The 18,052-nt window shown below is 31.1% G+C and overlaps 2 protein-coding genes across 2 annotated transcripts in view; one reads left to right on the plus strand and one right to left on the minus strand.

Moving 5' to 3' along the window:
- LOC107451914 (acyl-coenzyme A synthetase ACSM3, mitochondrial) overlaps positions 1–18,052 on the minus strand; it is a 98,613-nt gene that overhangs the window by 33,697 nt on the left and 46,864 nt on the right. The window lies entirely within an intron of this gene.
- Positions 3,309–17,506, plus strand: LOC122268246 (uncharacterized). Its single transcript, XM_016068156.4, has 7 exons — positions 3,309–3,459; positions 7,267–7,313; positions 12,028–12,156; positions 14,206–14,253; positions 14,331–14,375; positions 15,650–15,705; positions 17,376–17,506. Exons 1-7 carry the CDS (start codon positions 3,315–3,317, stop codon positions 17,389–17,391), a joined length of 486 nt encoding a protein of 161 aa, XP_015923642.2. The 5' UTR covers positions 3,309–3,314; the 3' UTR covers positions 17,392–17,506.

Genomic DNA, 18,052 nt, shown 5'->3' on the forward strand with positions numbered 1-18,052 from the left:
TATATATATATATATATTTAAGCAAAAGTAACGCATAAAAAGTAACAATTTTTGATTATGAAAATTATCGAGTAAGTAAAACAAAAAAAAATTAACAATATTAAAATACAATTCGAGGAGATCTAAATTTCAAAAAATTTCCTTAACAACCTTAAATTAGAAAATTTAATGAAAAAATATAATATTTTTAATTTAAATTTATAAAATTGTAAAATATATAAATATGTTAAGTAATTCTTTGTAACAGCTGAAATAATTGGAAATATCGGGAAACCAACCCGAAAATCAAAACTCCATGTCAGATATATAAATGGCCTTAAATGCCAAATAAAAGTACCAGGTTTTAAGAAGAAAAAAAATCAAATATTTAGAAAGTTCGTTTTTACTTTCTGAGTCTAAAGTTCAGAAATAAATTAACGTGTTGTGAAAATTTGATAAACATTATTGCTTAAAAAAATAGTTAAATATATGTATGTCTTGAAATTCACTATATTAATAATTATATTTTGTTTTTTTCAAACATTAAAAATTTTTGTTTGTAAATTTTAAATAATGAAAGTTTTTGAGGGTGTGCTAAATATATACCATAATAATTCCCTTTATAATCAAAAATAAAGTTATGAATATAGAACACTTTTTTAATTTTTCAATTTACTATTAGGATAGATTTATATGTTTTTATAACTAAAATGTTCGGATTATTGTATAATCCGAAAACGAAGAAAAAAAATTTCTTCAAAAAATACGAAATCAATAGCATTATGAAATTATTATAATGATGATGTGCTCTAACTCGCCAAAAAGTTTCTCGCAATCCATTACGCAGCTCCCTGTTATTTATAACGTTTTTAAACTTGAATATTTTGATACAAAAACGATTAAAAATGTCATTTAAAAAACAATCGGTAGTATTAGGAGCAAAACTCATTTCAAATTTAAAATCCCTTCCCTTGATCTAGGTGAGATCAAGAGAGTTATTGAACTTATGAACTATAACTGTAATAACTCGGTTGAATTTTTTTTTGTTGATAAATTTGGCTCTTTTAGAATAAAACGGTACTTGTTCGTGATTACGAACAACCGACTACTACAAGAGAATAACTAAGTTTTCCTTGAAAAAGAAATGCTTCCGTTTTAAATGAACAAATGTCCTTTGAATGTTTTACAATCGCTTTCCTTATTTGTAAAAAACACTCAGACACGATGGTCTCGCTATAGTCTATTATTATCTTTATTTTAAATGATGTTTTTGAGATAAAATCTTTTGCATTGTTACTAAAATACAGAAACGAGGGAAATTGTGCACGCTTATCAAAAAATGACAATTGCATCACAAAACAGAGCAAACATCATCTAAAAAATAGGATAATTTTCCGTTTTATATTATTGCATTGGGAAAAGAAAGTTAAAATGAAATGTACTTACTGAAATTACATGGGGCAATACAGCAATATGTCACAAGTTTAAGTGAAAAACGTTTTTTTTAAAAACAAACAAACATAATAATTAATTAAATAAAATAATAAATATATAAAATATCACGGTTTGCATGTAGGGAATAAGTTTTCTGTTGGCTGCTTTAACATTTAGAAGAAAGTCCAGAAACTTTCTTCTGGAACCATTGTTTCATTGGAGACGGAAACTTCCGTGTTTGAAATTTTCATATTTAATTCGCTTGGAGCAATGCAGCAAAAGGGCACATTTATAAATTTTGGTATAGAAAAATGCAACGGCAATTAGATGTTTCAGCGCGTCATGTTGCTATTTAGAAAAAAGTTCAGAAATTTTATTCTGGAAATATTGTGTCGATTCAGGAAGGAAACTTAAAAGGAAATTCACATAATTGAATTTGTTTTGGGCAATACAGCAACGAGGCTCATTTTTGAATTGTGCAGAAAAGCTTTCGATTGGATTTAGTCAGCAAATTACACACACTCTTTCTTTCTTTTTTCTCTCTTTGGTTGATATAATTGAAATTGTTATCTGTTTTAGGCGTAAGTCAGTCAACCTCTTCAAGTTCATGTCATTCACAGAAAGCAGGAAGTTCCTCTTTGAGTCGTGTTGCTGTTCCCGTTCGGAAACTAACTTTCAAGACGTAAAATTGGTGATAGCTAGATGCCTTAAAGATGAAAAAGACATTTTTGCTAACCAACAAACAACACCTCTTTCCACTCTTAAAGCTACTCGCGAGGAAGCGAGATTCTAGAAAGATTTTGCAATTCGCGGTAAAGCAAATTGTGGTATGCGTGACGGATGCACTTCTATAGAACTTTCATAATTTCGATAAAATGTCTACATTGAGAGGTACTGGAAAACCAAATCTTTATTTCTGTTCATTATGCAAATGAAACAAAGTCAAAAGCATGCTAGCTTCTTAATCTCGGGGAATGATTTACCATACCTGCTATCCATTACCAAGCCAGCAGCTTTTGAAGTGTTTCAAATTCACTGTGGCTTGCTGTAATTTTGCTTGCCATCGTACTTCTCAGAACGTCTCAGTAAGATATCAAATATTTTTAACAGCTAGGAATGTGACAAAATTGAGGAGTGCTCTAAAAAACGGTCCACATAGAATAACTTTTGATCTAATGATCGGATCTTCACGTTCTGGTTAGGAGGAGTGACCTCAAATATGCTAATAAACTAGTGCAGACGATACTTTAAGTTACGAAATTAGAAACAAAAACTTATTTTCTTCGAATAAACATGCCTTTTTCCCAAAAGGAATTCGGATTTCTGAATCGCAAAATATCGGGGGTAGTCGCTATCTTGGAAATATGGTCCCCATAGTATAATCAGGAGATTTATTCAAAATTTAAACTCATTAATGTTAATTTTGTATTGTACATTTCAGCAAAAAAAATGGACCAAGAATATCATTTAAATCCGAAGATTGGAGAGAGTAACTAATTACGGATGTGAAATAAACGATGCAAAAGTATCCAAGATTCCTTTAAAAAACCTCATGCAATAGAAAAAAATATAGTTGCTCTCCAGGGTCAAAATATCTTTCTTTTAAGTAGCTGAAGAGAGTCTTTGTATACAAGAATTTTTTTTGAAATTTTATTTTAAAGAAAACTTTTTACAATGAGAACCAAACAGAACTTCAAAGTGATTGGTGGAAATCGGTAAGGTAGATTTAAACAATGGACAAATATTTTTTTTTAAATAGAAAAAAAACCTATGTTTATTCAGTTGTATCTCATTTCACGAATTCAAAGGGGGGGGGGTGAGAAATAAAACAATATTTAAGCTAAAACCTTCCTCATATTTCTCGCATAAGTGCCCACTTAGAATTGGAATTCAAGATAGAAATGTTACTCAGATTAATTTGCATTCTCGTTTCAACAGTTGTATATTGTACAGCATTTGATTTATTTAAAAAAGCACGTGAGCATGTCATTCTTGTAGCCGTAACCACCACTGTAAGATGTGCTTTTCACCAATATTGTGACTGTGGTATGCATTTACTTCCAATATTTTTTCTGTAGTCGAAATTTGCATGTATAATAGACTAATTTTAATTTTTATTTCATAACCGTCACCGGACTTTCTGAGGTAGTTAAAACGCATCAACTTCGCATGGAGAGGAAAACATGGTTAGCGTGACGGTAATGGGACTCTAAACCATGCGTAGCACTGAGAATATTTATGTCAGTGCGGAGCTTGTATGGCCCAGCCATCGCTGGGATTCGAACATGGTCCACTTCATTGGATGGTGCACGCTCTATCCCCTAAGCCACCACTGCTCTCTATTAGACTAATTTTATTTTATAACCGTATTTGAACAGCCGACTCTAGTATGGGTTTACGACTACTAATGTTTAACTCCGTAATCCTGTAATTTTGAACCCAATCCAGAAGACAAGGAAACTCCTGGATGAGTACCCCCAGAGATTTTTAATTTGTTATAGGAACATAGAGGGCTTTGTGAGGAGGCACCGCGGTTGATGGTGTCTAGTCTCGCCTGTTCTGCCCACGGCTAAGATATTGAACTTTAGATTTAGCATTGGTATCAGATAGATAGATCCAAGCTTCATCAGTTGTAATGAACTTTTGCAATCTGTCCTTACGGAGGAGCTTGTAGAGGGGCCATGAACGTTGCCTCCTAATCTGCGCCGATTTCTCACTTAAATGATGACATTTAGGATTTTTATGGCATTTTTTCTTCAACTTTTGTTTTAGTTGATAGCTTACAACTTGCTGACTCACGTTAAGAGCTTTAGCCATGCTTGCCTGTGTTGGTGGATCCGGTTTTGATGTCATCTTATGAAGCTTCTGCAAATCTGATTTCTTCAATTTGCTTGACCGTCCACTTCTTTTTGGTTTTGCATTATTTTGCATCGATCCGAGTTTTGAATTCTTGATGCGACTGATATGGCTTAGTGAAACCGCAATACCTTTCTCTTTAAAATGGGTTTGTATAATCCTGTGAATCCATCGAAGTTCTAAAAATGCTTCTACTTGCCCAATTAGCTTTTTATCAATTTTCTTCAAAGGCATTTTTGTGATTTTATGAAATAGTATTGCAATTGAAAGTCTAATATCAGAGCTTTAGATCAGTATGCTATAGTAGGGAGCTAAGCCCCCTGTTCGCTGCCGCTCACCAACCCCGATTATTGCTTTGCAATATTGCTTCGCAATAATTGTCTTTTTGTTGGCAGAAAACAATTTTTCTATTAAAGTTAATATTATTCCCTTAACATATATGTACTAACAGGAAATCTGTTTACTTACTCTTGTGCCTCTACTTCCCACGTCTAAATATTACTCTCAAATATTACTTTACCCAAATATTAGATCTCCTCTTGGTAAACGGAAGTGATTTTTCGAAGTAATCATTTTTTAAAATAACATATATATTCTTATAGCATTGTGTTGTTCAAACAAATTTGATGAGTTCACAACCATAATTTAATACTCTCGCTAATAGTAGCAGTACTGGAAAATAAGTTTAAATTAAGGATACAAAAATATTTAAAGAAAAACAATACCTTTAAGACTATTGTTAATTTTGTGCAGATGACAACCATAACAATATGGAAATGAATGAGGGCAAACTGGATCCTACTACGTGATTTTCCGGCCAATAAAAATGCGCCGACAACAATGGAAAACGGAGTCAGACTTCTATGATTTTATGTTATATAAAGATACGTAAAAAGGTTTTAAAACTTTAGTGGTAGATAACCACAAAAGTGATCCCTAAACTTTTTTGTTATCCTGTATATAAGTAAATATGACTAAGCATCAGAATAGCAATTGAAATAATTAAATTAGAATATTATTTAAGCTTATATAAAAGTTGATACTTTGCTGGGATTCAGTGAAAATTTTAATTGAATGAAAATTTTAATTAAGCTGGATTAGATTATTTCGACTCTACTTTTCTGAAGAACACACTCAAAAAATGCAAAAAAATTAAAATATTTCCATTTTTTTTATTCATTTACCCGTCTTCTGATTTTACGTTATTAGATTAAACAAATCACTTCTTTCGAAGATTTATTTTTTGGAAGAGCATCAAAATTAAAATTAATTATAATTAGAATCATATAGTATGATGCTGTTGCTCGAGGCCAACTCATGATAAACTTTCCACACCGAAGAACTCCGGTACTTTTTCTCTTCGGAGCACAGTAAAAATCTATCTAAGCAGTGTCTACATTAGTACCTATATTAGTATATTTGGTATTCGTTAAAACAGCACTAATTAATAAAACCGTGTTAAGTGCAGTAATTGATGGTTTCGAGATAACGGACGTATTAATAGAGTTCCTTGAGTCTAAATTTTAAAGTGTGTCTTATTTCGACAAACAGTACTAATTACCAAAAGATATTGAGCATCATTGAAGTCAATAATAGTATGGCAAAATTTAACGGCTTCCCTAAACGAATCAGTAAACCCTCTACATTAACTTAACTTTTTAGTTCATAACTTAATTTATTTATAGTTGATTTTAAATTATTTAATTTTATTCTGATGCGTTTGAAAGCAAACAATAAACAAAAAATACACGAGGTTTCAGATTAGAAATACTAATTCATTGACGTAAAGCACGCTATCCTTGTTGATCACAGAGAATGTAAAAAGAGAAGAAAAAAAACATTGAAGAACGTGCATTTAACTCCAGAACAAAATCGTTTGCAGTATAACAATGGTTTTTGCTAAGCTCAAGCGAAAAATTCATTCTTCAATTAGCTCTCTCGAACTAATTCGAAATTTTTTGAATAAATTTAGGATAGGGGTTGAAATTCCTCAATGTAGTCGATGTCTAAATTTCAGGACCTGAGCACAAATGGTTCTGGAGTTAATCGAGTATCAAGTTTACACACTTATAAATACCTCACGAAAGAAAATTGGAAAAAGTGTCCCTGTTAAAAATACTACAACTGGCCAGTGGCCAGTAGTAAAATTTCCAAATTTCGCTCCATACTTATAAAAATTAGCCTTCAGGATAAATCCGAATTGTGTGAAGAGTTAATCAATCATATTGAATTTAATCTGGTTTATTATAATAAACAGTTAATAAGAATACTTATAAAGCACCTTCACTAATTGGACTTACAGCAAGTTGTCTGAAATAAATCAGGTTAATTGAGCTATGAAAGATAGATTTCTCATAAAAGCCTAAGAAATAACTAATATTAACCTAAAGTAAACCTAAAATTGATTTAAAAAAATTGTGGATCTTTCCAATTATCCTGGTACATTGCAAAATAATGATTCTATTTGAAAAGAGTCGATTTATTCAATTGACCTGATGCTGTTTTTATTGCTAATATCAGCATGCTTGCTTGGGAAACCAAGCGAATTTAAGGCAACATTTCTTGTTCTTCAGTGAAGCTATCTATGGCCAAGAATACGATTTCCGTCACAGGCACATCACAGCCCATTTTACAGGACGAACCCATTCATTAAATCCCATTCATCCACAGATCGTAAGTTTGACCTGTACCACAGAACAATCTACTTCCAACTCAGTAACCCCAAGGTATCGATTTGTTACTGGAACTTGGAGAACTTAAAGGCCCCAACAACGTGCACCAGTCACCATTTAATACACGGGGTTTCTTCGGGATTCGAAATCCCGTTCTCACAAACTCGAGTCCGACGTCTTACTAACCAGGCTATCCCGTCTTCAATTAGCCTACGACATACATCATACTATGATATGTTAGATATGATATATGATATTATGATACGATAAATATTTGCAAACTATTCAAAATTACTCTAATCTAAATTACTCTTATCTATTGCAGAGCTACCCGATGAGGAAAAAGAATGCTGGGATATCTACGATGCTAAAGTAAACTGGAATTTAATTATTTAATTTTTCTAAATTTTTGATTCATGGCAAAATTTTTGATTTATGAAAATCTTTTTTAATTATGATAAAATTTTTCATTAATAATTTTTAAAGTTCTTGATTACAAGTAATCTTTATGAATTGTAAAAATATATTGGTTTCCGTAATATCAGCCTATTTTCTGCAATACAAAAAATAAAATAATAGGTAAATAAAAAAAAAAAAAACAACAATAAAGATAGAGGAAATTTGAAATTCATTACTTAAAAACTTAGTTTTTGCATTGAAAACTGTTAGAAGCATTTCTAAACTTATGAAAATTGTGCGAGGTGCATCCAAAAAGTAAGTTTCCCTTATGGTGGAACTTATTTATTGGCGACAAGTACAACAATGTTTCAGCTATTTTTGAACATATCCACCACCTGAATTGAAACACTTGTTGTATCGTGGGATCAACTTTCGTATCCCTCTATCATAGAGCTCTGTCGCCTGTGAATGGAACCAGCGTGTGACAGACGTCTTCAGCTCTCCGTCGTTGCCAAAACTCTCACTGGAGGACAAGAATTTCTTGAGGCGTAAGAAAACGTTAAAATCGCTGGGAGCCAGATCATTGTCATAGAGGAGTAAAACACCTGCAGTAAGCATTTCACGCCTCTGGTTTTGAATGGCGCGTCGTGTTTTCTGCGGTGTTTCACAGTAACGGTCAGCGTTTACTGTTTCATCATGTGGATGGAAGTCAATGAGCAGAATGCCCTTCCTGTGCCAGAACACCGTGCACATCACTTTCCGTACCCACAGCATCCTAAGCATTGAATTTTATGCTTGGCTGACAGGTTTTTCGTCACACTCTAGTTCCATTCTCAGGCGGCAGAGTTCTACGACAACGGATACAAAAGTTGATCCCACGATACGACAAGTGTCTCAATTCTGGTGGTGACTATGTTGAAAAATAGCTGAAACATTGCTGTACTTGTTGCCAATAAATATGTTCCTCAAAGTGTGAGTTCTTTGTTTTTTAAAAAATAGGGAAACTTACTTTCTGGATGACCCTCGTATATTACCTTCACAATTATAATACTCAGAGGTCTCATTTAGTTTTATTTAACGACCGGCGTTGGGCAGTTGACCCAATTTTGAGTTTACAACTATCAATGTTCAATTTCCTAGCCTTGTAATTTTGAGACTAATCCATAACACAAAAGAACTCCTTGATCAAGCAATGAGACAAACTATCCTTCATGGAGAACTTTTTTTGCTGATGAAACTAACCCGCATTCACGTTACATGGAATGGAACACTACGAGAATTGTCTACGGTTAATCTGATGGCAAGGGAATTCTAACCCATGATCCATCTACCACTAAGAATATTTTTCATCAGCACTTGTAACATGGTCGGTGTGAACCGGGAGCATAGTTCGTGACGACCATTCGGACCCGACTCTCCTCATTGCAAAGCTCTATCCCCTGAGCCACTATGACTCTCAGAATTGTAAAGAACTAATTTCTATTCTCGATTTTAACATATTCCAATGTCCCCCTCCCCTCGTTGATATAGAAGGCAAAAGAAGCCATCCAACATGCAGCTGGTTTCAAATTATCGAGCCTTTATGAGACTTTAATAACATTTCGCCTTTAGACAATTTGACTTCGGCAATTAGATTTGATTTAGGCAATTAGACAATTTAGACATTAATCAATTTGCCTTCCAACTGGAGCAGTTATGGGACCGCTATACTTCTTCATCAAGTATGTAAATAATTCAACTAAATTGTAAAACTTGTAACACAAATGTAAAACTTGCCACCAAAGTTGTAAAATTTGCACTCAATTGCTCAACTTAGAAAATATATAAGAAAGTGTTTTATAAGACCAGGTAAGCACTTTCAACTTATCTACTGCCGTTATTTATCCATAATATCATAAACCGTCATGTTATTTAGAGATAAACGAAACACACTCTAGGCTATAATTATTTAGTAACACAAATATATACAAAAATTTTGTTTAGAAAAGTTCCGATTTTTATGCCTTTTTAGTAGTTAAATTGCTTGAATTTCCAATTGCTTTATTTTCGGTAAGATCAACATCTCGTAAAACCACTTTTCATTATAATTTTTATTCATAAAAGCAGGTTTTGCATTACGTTTAAATGTCTTCTTTCTAAGAAACAGCGTTGTCTGACTAAATCTAACTTTTTTTATTATTATTATTTTAATATAAACCCGGTTTTATCCGACCAGGTTTGATCAAATGGGGCATTAGCATGTTTCCAAGTAATAATTATTATGCCCTCCAAATGGTATTTATTTTACATTGAGTAAAATTAATTTTTAGAACTAAAGAGCATTAATTTACCCTTTACATAAATATTTAAAGAATTTCATTCATGCAACTTAGAAAAAATATAAAATTTACAAACCCGGATTTGTCCAATTTTCTTTTATTTTTAGAATTATTTTAATACAAACCCAATTTTGTCCAATCAAATCGGTTACTAGCATGCATCCAATATAATATTTCCCGCCAAATGGTATTTTTTTACATTGACTAAAATTTATTTTTTGAGCCAAAGAGTTTTAATTATTCCTTCAAGTTAAAAACTTAAAAAATTTTATTCACTCATTTTAGAAAAAATAATAGAAACTTACAGACCCGGATTAGACCAACATTTTTTATTTATTTCTGGAATCAGAGTTTTAAACAAAACTCATGTATTAATGCCATTATTTTTAACCAACATTTTTGAATTGAATTCAGCAATGTTTTTAAAAAAATATGAAATTAAAATACTACATTTTTTTCAAAAGTCTATATGAGCAAGCAAAATGAAAATTTTATTTTTGTTATTTACACATTTACATTTAGCTGCGATAGTTCAGTGGTTAAGGCACTGAGTTGCAATTGTGAAGAGTTATGGTTACGAACCCAGCTGCGGCTAGAAGTCCAGCCAGCTTCAGATCAATGGGTACTGGGATTTAAAGGCAGCCTGTTCGCAGTGTTGACCCCATTGCCACAATCATGCCATTGGTCTCGAAATTGTGGAGCCATATCCTACACTACCCCCTTGGCCTGCAACGGGCTGTTTCGGAAATCCTCATACTTTTTTGATGAAAAATTGTCAAAAATGAATAATGTTGTTATAATTTCCAAAAATATTAACGTCTGTTTTCCACCTTTAGTTCGCGATGATAAAAAGTTTACTTTTTGCCCGCTATTTAAGTAGAAAAATACCAACACAATTTTATTTTTTGATTATATTTTTTACCAACAAGCAGTAATAATCAAAATAATTTTTTTCAATAATTTTTTTACACTTTGGCCGATTTCTTTCTTCAGTTCAGACCATTGAACCTTTGTCTAATAGAACGCAAGGCAAAATGTTGCAACCAGAGAAGATAAACCACTCCAGGACAAAAATAACTAAAACAAGCAACGAGTTACAGCTTCACATCTGCAACATCTCCCGATACTAGCGCCACAACAATTTTCGTTTCATTTTCCCAGTCTTATCATAGCAATTAAAAAATCTTACTGCCTAATTTCTTCACTTGAAATATGAGTAAATAGCATTAGAGCTGAATATTCTTAGATGTATATTTTCCATAGTCTGAAAATACCAAAATAAGATTTATTTTTTCTAATGAAAGTAAATGATGAATATTTACTTTCTATAAGCATCACTGGATGGCAGCACAAGTTACTGTAGTTAATAGTTCTATAAAGTTTTTGACTTATTGTAATCAGAGATATCGATCTACTTACTATTAAATTTACGTTTTTATTAGGTGGGCTTTCTTTCCTCCCTCTTCCACGAAAAAAGATAAAAGCTTTTTGATGCTTATATTTCCGAGTTACTTGTTCTGGTGTATTTTGAAACCATTTTTCTCACAACGAGATGTTTGAGAGACTCTCTTTAGTAATATTTCTTGTATACGTGTATTTGTTACCAGATTATTTATTCGTGTATAAAAAAAGAATCGTTCGAAAAGACTTCTTATCTTGTCTACAATATACCACCTTCGAAGTTTAAACCTAAATGATAATTAATATAATGAACTTAATCTAGTAGCTCGAACAGTATGCTAACTGCTAACACTAACGTATGATGGTGCAAGGCTTGCACCTCAGCAAGAGCAAACAGTAATATACAAGTAAAAATAGGCTAAATCAGATCCGCCAGTCCTTTCTAAATCTGACAACCGTTTCACCTATTTTCTAACTCTGTAAATGACTAAAACAAGCTTTCACTTCAAACTCACTAGAATTACTTAATATCATTAATATCTCATGAAATATAGCGCAGATTTGAGCTCAGAAATTATATAATTTATTTCTTTTATTAGAAATAAAATCATCTGATTGAAACTTACGCCTTGCAGAATAAGCTGTGGTAAGCAGTCGTGTACTGTAATTACTGGAAGTAAACCAGGGCAAGAGCTTGAGAAAAAAAAATTCATTGTCACAAGATAGCAGCATCACTAGGAGAAGGCAAGCTGGTTTTAAATTTAAGTGGAGTGGTGCCTCTTTCTTTCCTTTTTTGGTTGCAATAAATTTGTTGGATATATTGTGTGTCAAGGTAGAGACACTGTGGATCAACGCTGAACTGAGTTTCCTGTGTGTATAGCTTGTTTATTTGAAGTTTATTTTGTTGCTGGTACATATAGTGTTTTGTTGCTTGTTCATATTAGTATTTTTGCTTGTTCATATTTCAGGCTTGGGAAATCATAAGAAGAATGATGAGAACAGCCTGTAATTTGAGCATTCCAGAATGTGATCCGGGGAAGGGGAGATATGAGTGCCTAATGCCAGTCCTATGCAATGATACAGAAAGAGAGAAAATAGTATGGAATTTTGAACTATTTTTTCCTACTTTTGTAATACTTATTCCATTTCTTAAAGAATTTGAACTCCAATTCTAAATACTAATTTTCATTTCCAGTTTTATTATGATTTTGCTTGTTTTTGTTTTTCCCTATGGAGAAGCATATTTTATTCCATGAGTTCCACTTCACAACTACTGATGACATGAAGATGACAATTAACACCATTTTAAAACAAAACAGAACTGCGAAACCTATATCTATTATCCTATATGTGTGTCCAATAGAAGTGAGAGTAATACTTAGGTGCAGTGGTCGGAAAACTAAAACAGAAACCGAGTTGGAGGCTCTGACACACACGATAGTTTAATCAACAGGAGAAAATTACCATGTAGTCAGTGTAAAACCAGTTTCTGCTGTTGGCTGTAAAATACGGCAAGCAATCATATCATCCGACTACCCCAAGAAAGAACAGAAGAAACCAAAAGCAAATCAAAACTTAAAAAAACTTTTTCATTTTTTCAGTGCATGCGCAGTATAAACGAACTAGCTTAAATGCTCATAACTTGCTCAACTTTTAGAGAATTTAAAAAAAAAAATTTAAATCAACAATTTTGTAATTAATCTTAAATTGCCCCAAAAACTTTGTTCAATTTTATTGAATATCTATAAAGTTATAATAAAAAAAAACATAAGGCGAAAAAAAAATAGTTATTCTTAAAAATGTCCATATATCCTTAAATATTTACTCTAGGTTTACGAAACTTAATGCAGGTATTAAAATAACCACTAAAGTAATCGATACAAGTTACAATTCTATTACTTGATTTTCTGGCATAGGGTTCAAAAAGACTTGTTTTTCTTCGTAATTTATTGCAAATCTCTCAAATCTCTGAAAACCTTAAATTTTATTCCAAAGTATGAAAAATTGCATGAACTAAGTCAGCCAGTTTGGGATAGAAAAAGAACGAAAATTTAAAGAGATTGAAAGAGTTGAAAAAAAAGTTAAAGCAGAAAATGTGACGAAGAGAAAAAAAAATACTTAAAAAGATTAAAAAATAGCTTAAAAAAATATGGTGGAAAGAGTAAACAAAGTAGTTATCCAATTATAATAATAATAAAAACATCATCGGTAAACACAATGATAAACATTTATGATTTAGAATGGACTATTAAACTGTGAGAAAAATATAAAAAACAATTTTTTTAAATTAGGAAAATTTTATAAAGTATGACGAAAAGGAAAAAAATACATAAAAAGATGAAAAAAAGCTTGGGAAAAATAGTAAACAAAAAAGTTATCCAATTATAATAATAATAAAAACATCATTGGATTACACAATGATAAACATTCATGACTTAGAACGGACTATTAAACTGTGAGCAAAAAGTGAAAAACAATTTTTTAAAATTCTGTATTCAATTATATTTTACTCTCCATTCCATGACTGGAAAAAAAGTAAACTTTTCCACGTTAACTGTGGTTACATGTTGTAATTCCAAGAAAAATTTTGTTTTTAGACATTTGTGAGACCTACGGATTCCTAACGAGCATCAAACATTCTTAAAATTAAGTGTTCATTCACTGGAAAATTTAGTGTTTATTCACTGGTAGGAGCTGTTCCTTCACTTGGTCATCTTACTACGTATTATTTGAACAACCAAAAACTTAAAACAATATTATGCAAGTTTTCTATTTTTTTTTACATAATTTGCCTTTAATAACAAATATGTTGACACCGTCATTTAGCTAAAATTACAAATGTTAAAATTTTTATGATTTTTTTAAAGGCAAGCTAAGCTTAAGTGTTCCTTCACTGCTTAGTTTACCCTACCTACTCTTTTTCTTTCCTTTTTTATAATCTTTGCTTTTATCAAGTTTCCCGGCAATCCAAGTAAGTCATGGTCCACATGAACTCTACTGTATTTTAAGTTCTAGTTTTCAAAAGTCTTCTATAAAAGGCCATCTTGCGACATTCCAACAATTTTCTTTAAGCTTAAAACGATTATTCCTGAAAACACTAAACAAAAAATATTTTTATTTTCATACGCTTTTTTTCTATTTCTCAGAGCTCGGCAAGCTGTATAAAAGAAGCCGACAGAATATTACACTACGAAGTAAGTATTCACTCTAAAAATAAATGTAATTTTCCGCATTTTAAAATAAATTATTTTTGAACTCAATTTTTCTTTAGTTATCCCTTGATCCATCTTTAGGGGAGATTGCAACGAAATTTAAGGTAAGCAGAATTCTGAACTTTTTTTTTCTTTGTTATTGAGATTTCATACATATTTCTCTCACACGGCGACAAAAAAAGCCTCATTACAGCTCCCCGAATGTCAACGCTAGAAAATGGACCAATGATTGCCGCTAAAAATGCCACATGCCAAATCTAGCTGAGGTGGCTCAACATGCAGCGCTTTTAAAACCGGAAATTGAAATAACCAGAGAAAGCATTCTCACCAAATGTCAGCTGTCACATTATCAGCTGCAGCAATCTCATACTATTAAGCTAGGCAGAAATGAGTAGTCTTTGTCGATAGATCTCTATTTTAGTATTTTGTCGAAAGTGCTTTTTTTCACGAATTTATATATTACGAATTTATTTGACGATTTTTGATTTATATCACGAATTTATTTGTTTTACTAGAATTTATTTGTTTATGCAGGTTTTTCCATTGCAATTCACTTATTTCAATTTTTAATAGACTTAATTATAGCCAAAATTTTAACCTTTTTAAAGAGATATCAGTTTTAGAAATTTTATCTTAAGATTTTATACTATAGCACATTTCTAATAGGTTTAACGAATTACATGTCATTTATTTGAATTCAAATTTATTTTAATGACTTAGTATTTACTAAAAAGATGTAATTTTTTTTTAAAAAAAAGTTGTTATATGGATTTGAATGATTGTTTTGAATTTTTAGAATTTTGTGCATTTGCAATGTACCTAAGTTAGTGGCGAGCGAAGCAAACCATATAAGATTGCGTAGCAATTTTCGGGGGTTGGCGAGCGTTAGCGAGCAGGGGACGCAGCCCACTAGTTGAGATTATTTTTCTATGTATAATATTTAAAGAATTTTTTTCTTTCTTTCTCTTTTTTTGTTTTTATGTTTTAACTCAAGTCAATAAAAATATGAAAGCGATGAAATTAAACGTCAAAAGATTTGATTTAAATATCAGTTTTCAGTTTATGGCATCTTTATTTTCCAAGTTCATCAATAATTAAAAACAATATTTAAAAACACTAAAGCTGCTTTGTTCTTAATTGATGGCAAAAAAAAGTCTCACCCCAAGTACTATTAGTCTCCGATTTCTTTCTATTCTTTAATTTATACAAATTCGAAGTTAGTGTATATTCAATTTCGTAAGTCAGTGCATTTAGAAATATATTTCTGCTATAAAATACTATTTTCGTTTTTGTCAACTTTCAAAGTTTTCAAATTAATTTAACTTGCAAAATGGCTTTCCACTATTCTAATTTTCGTAAAGTTTTTTTTTCTTTTCAGGAATGTTTTTATCCAATGACTATGTTCTGCTTGGCCTTACCTAATTACTGTAAAAGGTAAGCTTCCCATTTAATTGGGTTTTTTAAAATTGTTAGAGTCAATGATATACAGCAAAAAGTTTGAAATCACATCAATTTTTAAAATTTAAAAAACCATAAACAGTTAAAGACAGAGCAATTTTGGATTCTTTTAATGAAACTTACCTAAAAATTCTTTTGCATGAAATTCCTTTTGAAGAAATTTCCCAAATGAAACCAAAATCTACGGTTTGCACGCAATGGTCACTCTCCGGCGACTCCAAATAATGACTGAGTAGAGAGTTCTAATTTAAGTTTGATGTAAGAAATATCACTTTAGTCCGAAATAGGCTGTTTATCATTTCTTTACTCCCAAGACAATTATGTACAGTGTGCAAGAAAATAAAACGGACCAAACTGTATAGCTTTTGATCTAATGATCGGATTTTAATGTTCTAGGAGGACTCAAACTCAATAGTTCGAGGGTGATTTCAATTATTCTAATTAATTAGTGCAGACGATAATTTAAGTTACGAAATCAGATACAAAAATGGTTTTTCGCTGAATAAACATACCTATCTTTCAACAGATTCAGATTTCACCCCCCCCCGAAAAAAAAATATGGGGGCTAGCCGATATCTGCGAAATATGGTCCCCATAGTTTGTTCAGGAAAACGTTCCAAGTTTCAAACCCATAATGTTAATTTTATTTTTTGCGTATTTCGCCATATCTCGATAATTCCGAGCAAAAATAAATTTCAGTAAATATTTATTATTTTTAATATTTTTTTCTTAATAACAGTCGCGCAAATTGTGAAATGTAAAAATACAATTTTTTACACCATTTCAAAGTTTGTAAGTTTATATGTCAAAATACAAAATTTGAGCGAATTTGGTTGTATAGTTCTTAAGTAATCGAATTTTAAGTATACGTTTTCTTTAAAAAAAAATTTCAATTTCTCAGAAGAACTGTTCGATCGCTTTCTCTCAAATTTTGTATTTCGAAATACAAAATAAAATTACATACTTTAAAATGATGAAAAAAATTTTATACCTTAAAATTCAAATTTTTTTCTTCTATTATTAAATAAAGTATTAAAAGATAATAAATAACTACTTAAAGTTATTTTTTGTATGGAATAATCTTTGGATAAACGTGTGCAAAAAGTTTTCAATTTGATTAAAAAGTTCTTGAGATATCACGAAATTAGCAAATAGTCAAATTAACATCCAGGGATCAAAATGTTTTACAGCTCTCCTCACCAAACTATTGTGACTATATTAACCATATTCCTACTGTCCCCCATATTTTGGGTTCCATAAATCTGAACCCACCGAGAAAAGGTATGTTTATTCGCATACCTTTTCTCTGTGTAAAATTCATTTTTACGCCTGATTTCGTAACTTAAATTATCGACTGCGCTAATTAATTTGCATTATTGAGGTCATCCCTTCGAACCATTAAGTTTGAATTCTAGAACGTGAAGATCCTCAGATCAAAAGTTATTCAATTTTTTTTTTACGCACTGTTCTTTATAACTAATGATATGTTATTTGAATGATTATAGAATTTTGATTCCATTCAAAAACGAACAATAAATTAAATTTTTTTTGTTCTGGAAGGCGGTACTAAAATAGCCATTTTTAAATACGAAAAAGCACTTCTTTCATGCAGAAAGTAAAAAAAAGCAATTTTGTCTCTTTTTCAGTGATTTGACGAAATGAGCTGATGAAATGAGAGAATTCTGATTTCTTTGTATGAAAAGTAGAGAAGAAAACTTCTTAGAGAAAAATCAATGAATTATGTCATCAACACACTAATTAGAAATAAATAATGAACCCTTTGTGAATTTTTTTTTACATTCTCTTATTCAGAATGCAATAATAGAATGAATATTAATAAGGTCTGCACTGTGTTTTGTATTTTTAACACAATTTCACTCCACATACATAAATATACATATACTATAGAGGTTCTAAAAAATATATAGCTTTCATTGAAGTAAAACACCTTGTGTACATGTTATGTAATTATTTATTTATTTTCGGAATTACTATTTCCCTTCTAATATTTAGTATTACTTTATGAAAAACAGTTTAAGAAGTAATAAGAAAAATGTTTTACAAATATAAGTTCATTTATTCAATTAATTAAAATTCTGGAAAGCGATGGGAAAATAAAGCATTTTTTTAAGCAAAATGTTTTTGGTACGGTACTAAAAATTGAAATTCGTTTGTGATCGAAAACAATCTACTACGAGTTCAAGAGAATAATTCTTTTAAAAGAATGATCCTGTTATAACTAAAATAATGTCCTTTCCATGTTTTACAATAGTTATGATAATTTTTATGAACCACAAGCAGAATGATAGCGCGATAAACGTAT

This window comes from Parasteatoda tepidariorum, chromosome 7 (assembly GCF_043381705.1).
Source record: "Parasteatoda tepidariorum isolate YZ-2023 chromosome 7, CAS_Ptep_4.0, whole genome shotgun sequence".
NCBI classification, from domain to species: domain Eukaryota; kingdom Metazoa; phylum Arthropoda; class Arachnida; order Araneae; family Theridiidae; genus Parasteatoda; species Parasteatoda tepidariorum.

Excerpts from the sequence above, each read along its gene's own strand:
- LOC122268246 (XM_016068156.4), top strand. The coding sequence starts at position 3,315 with ATGTTACTCAGATTAATTTGCATTCTCGTTTCAACAGTTGTATATTGT. Across the intron at positions 7,314-12,027 it reads GGGATATCTACGATGCTAAA|GCTTGGGAAATCATAAGAAG; the intron begins GTAAACTGGAAT and ends TTCATATTTCAG. Across the intron at positions 14,376-15,649 it reads AGATTGCAACGAAATTTAAG|GAATGTTTTTATCCAATGAC; the intron begins GTAAGCAGAATT and ends TTTTCTTTTCAG.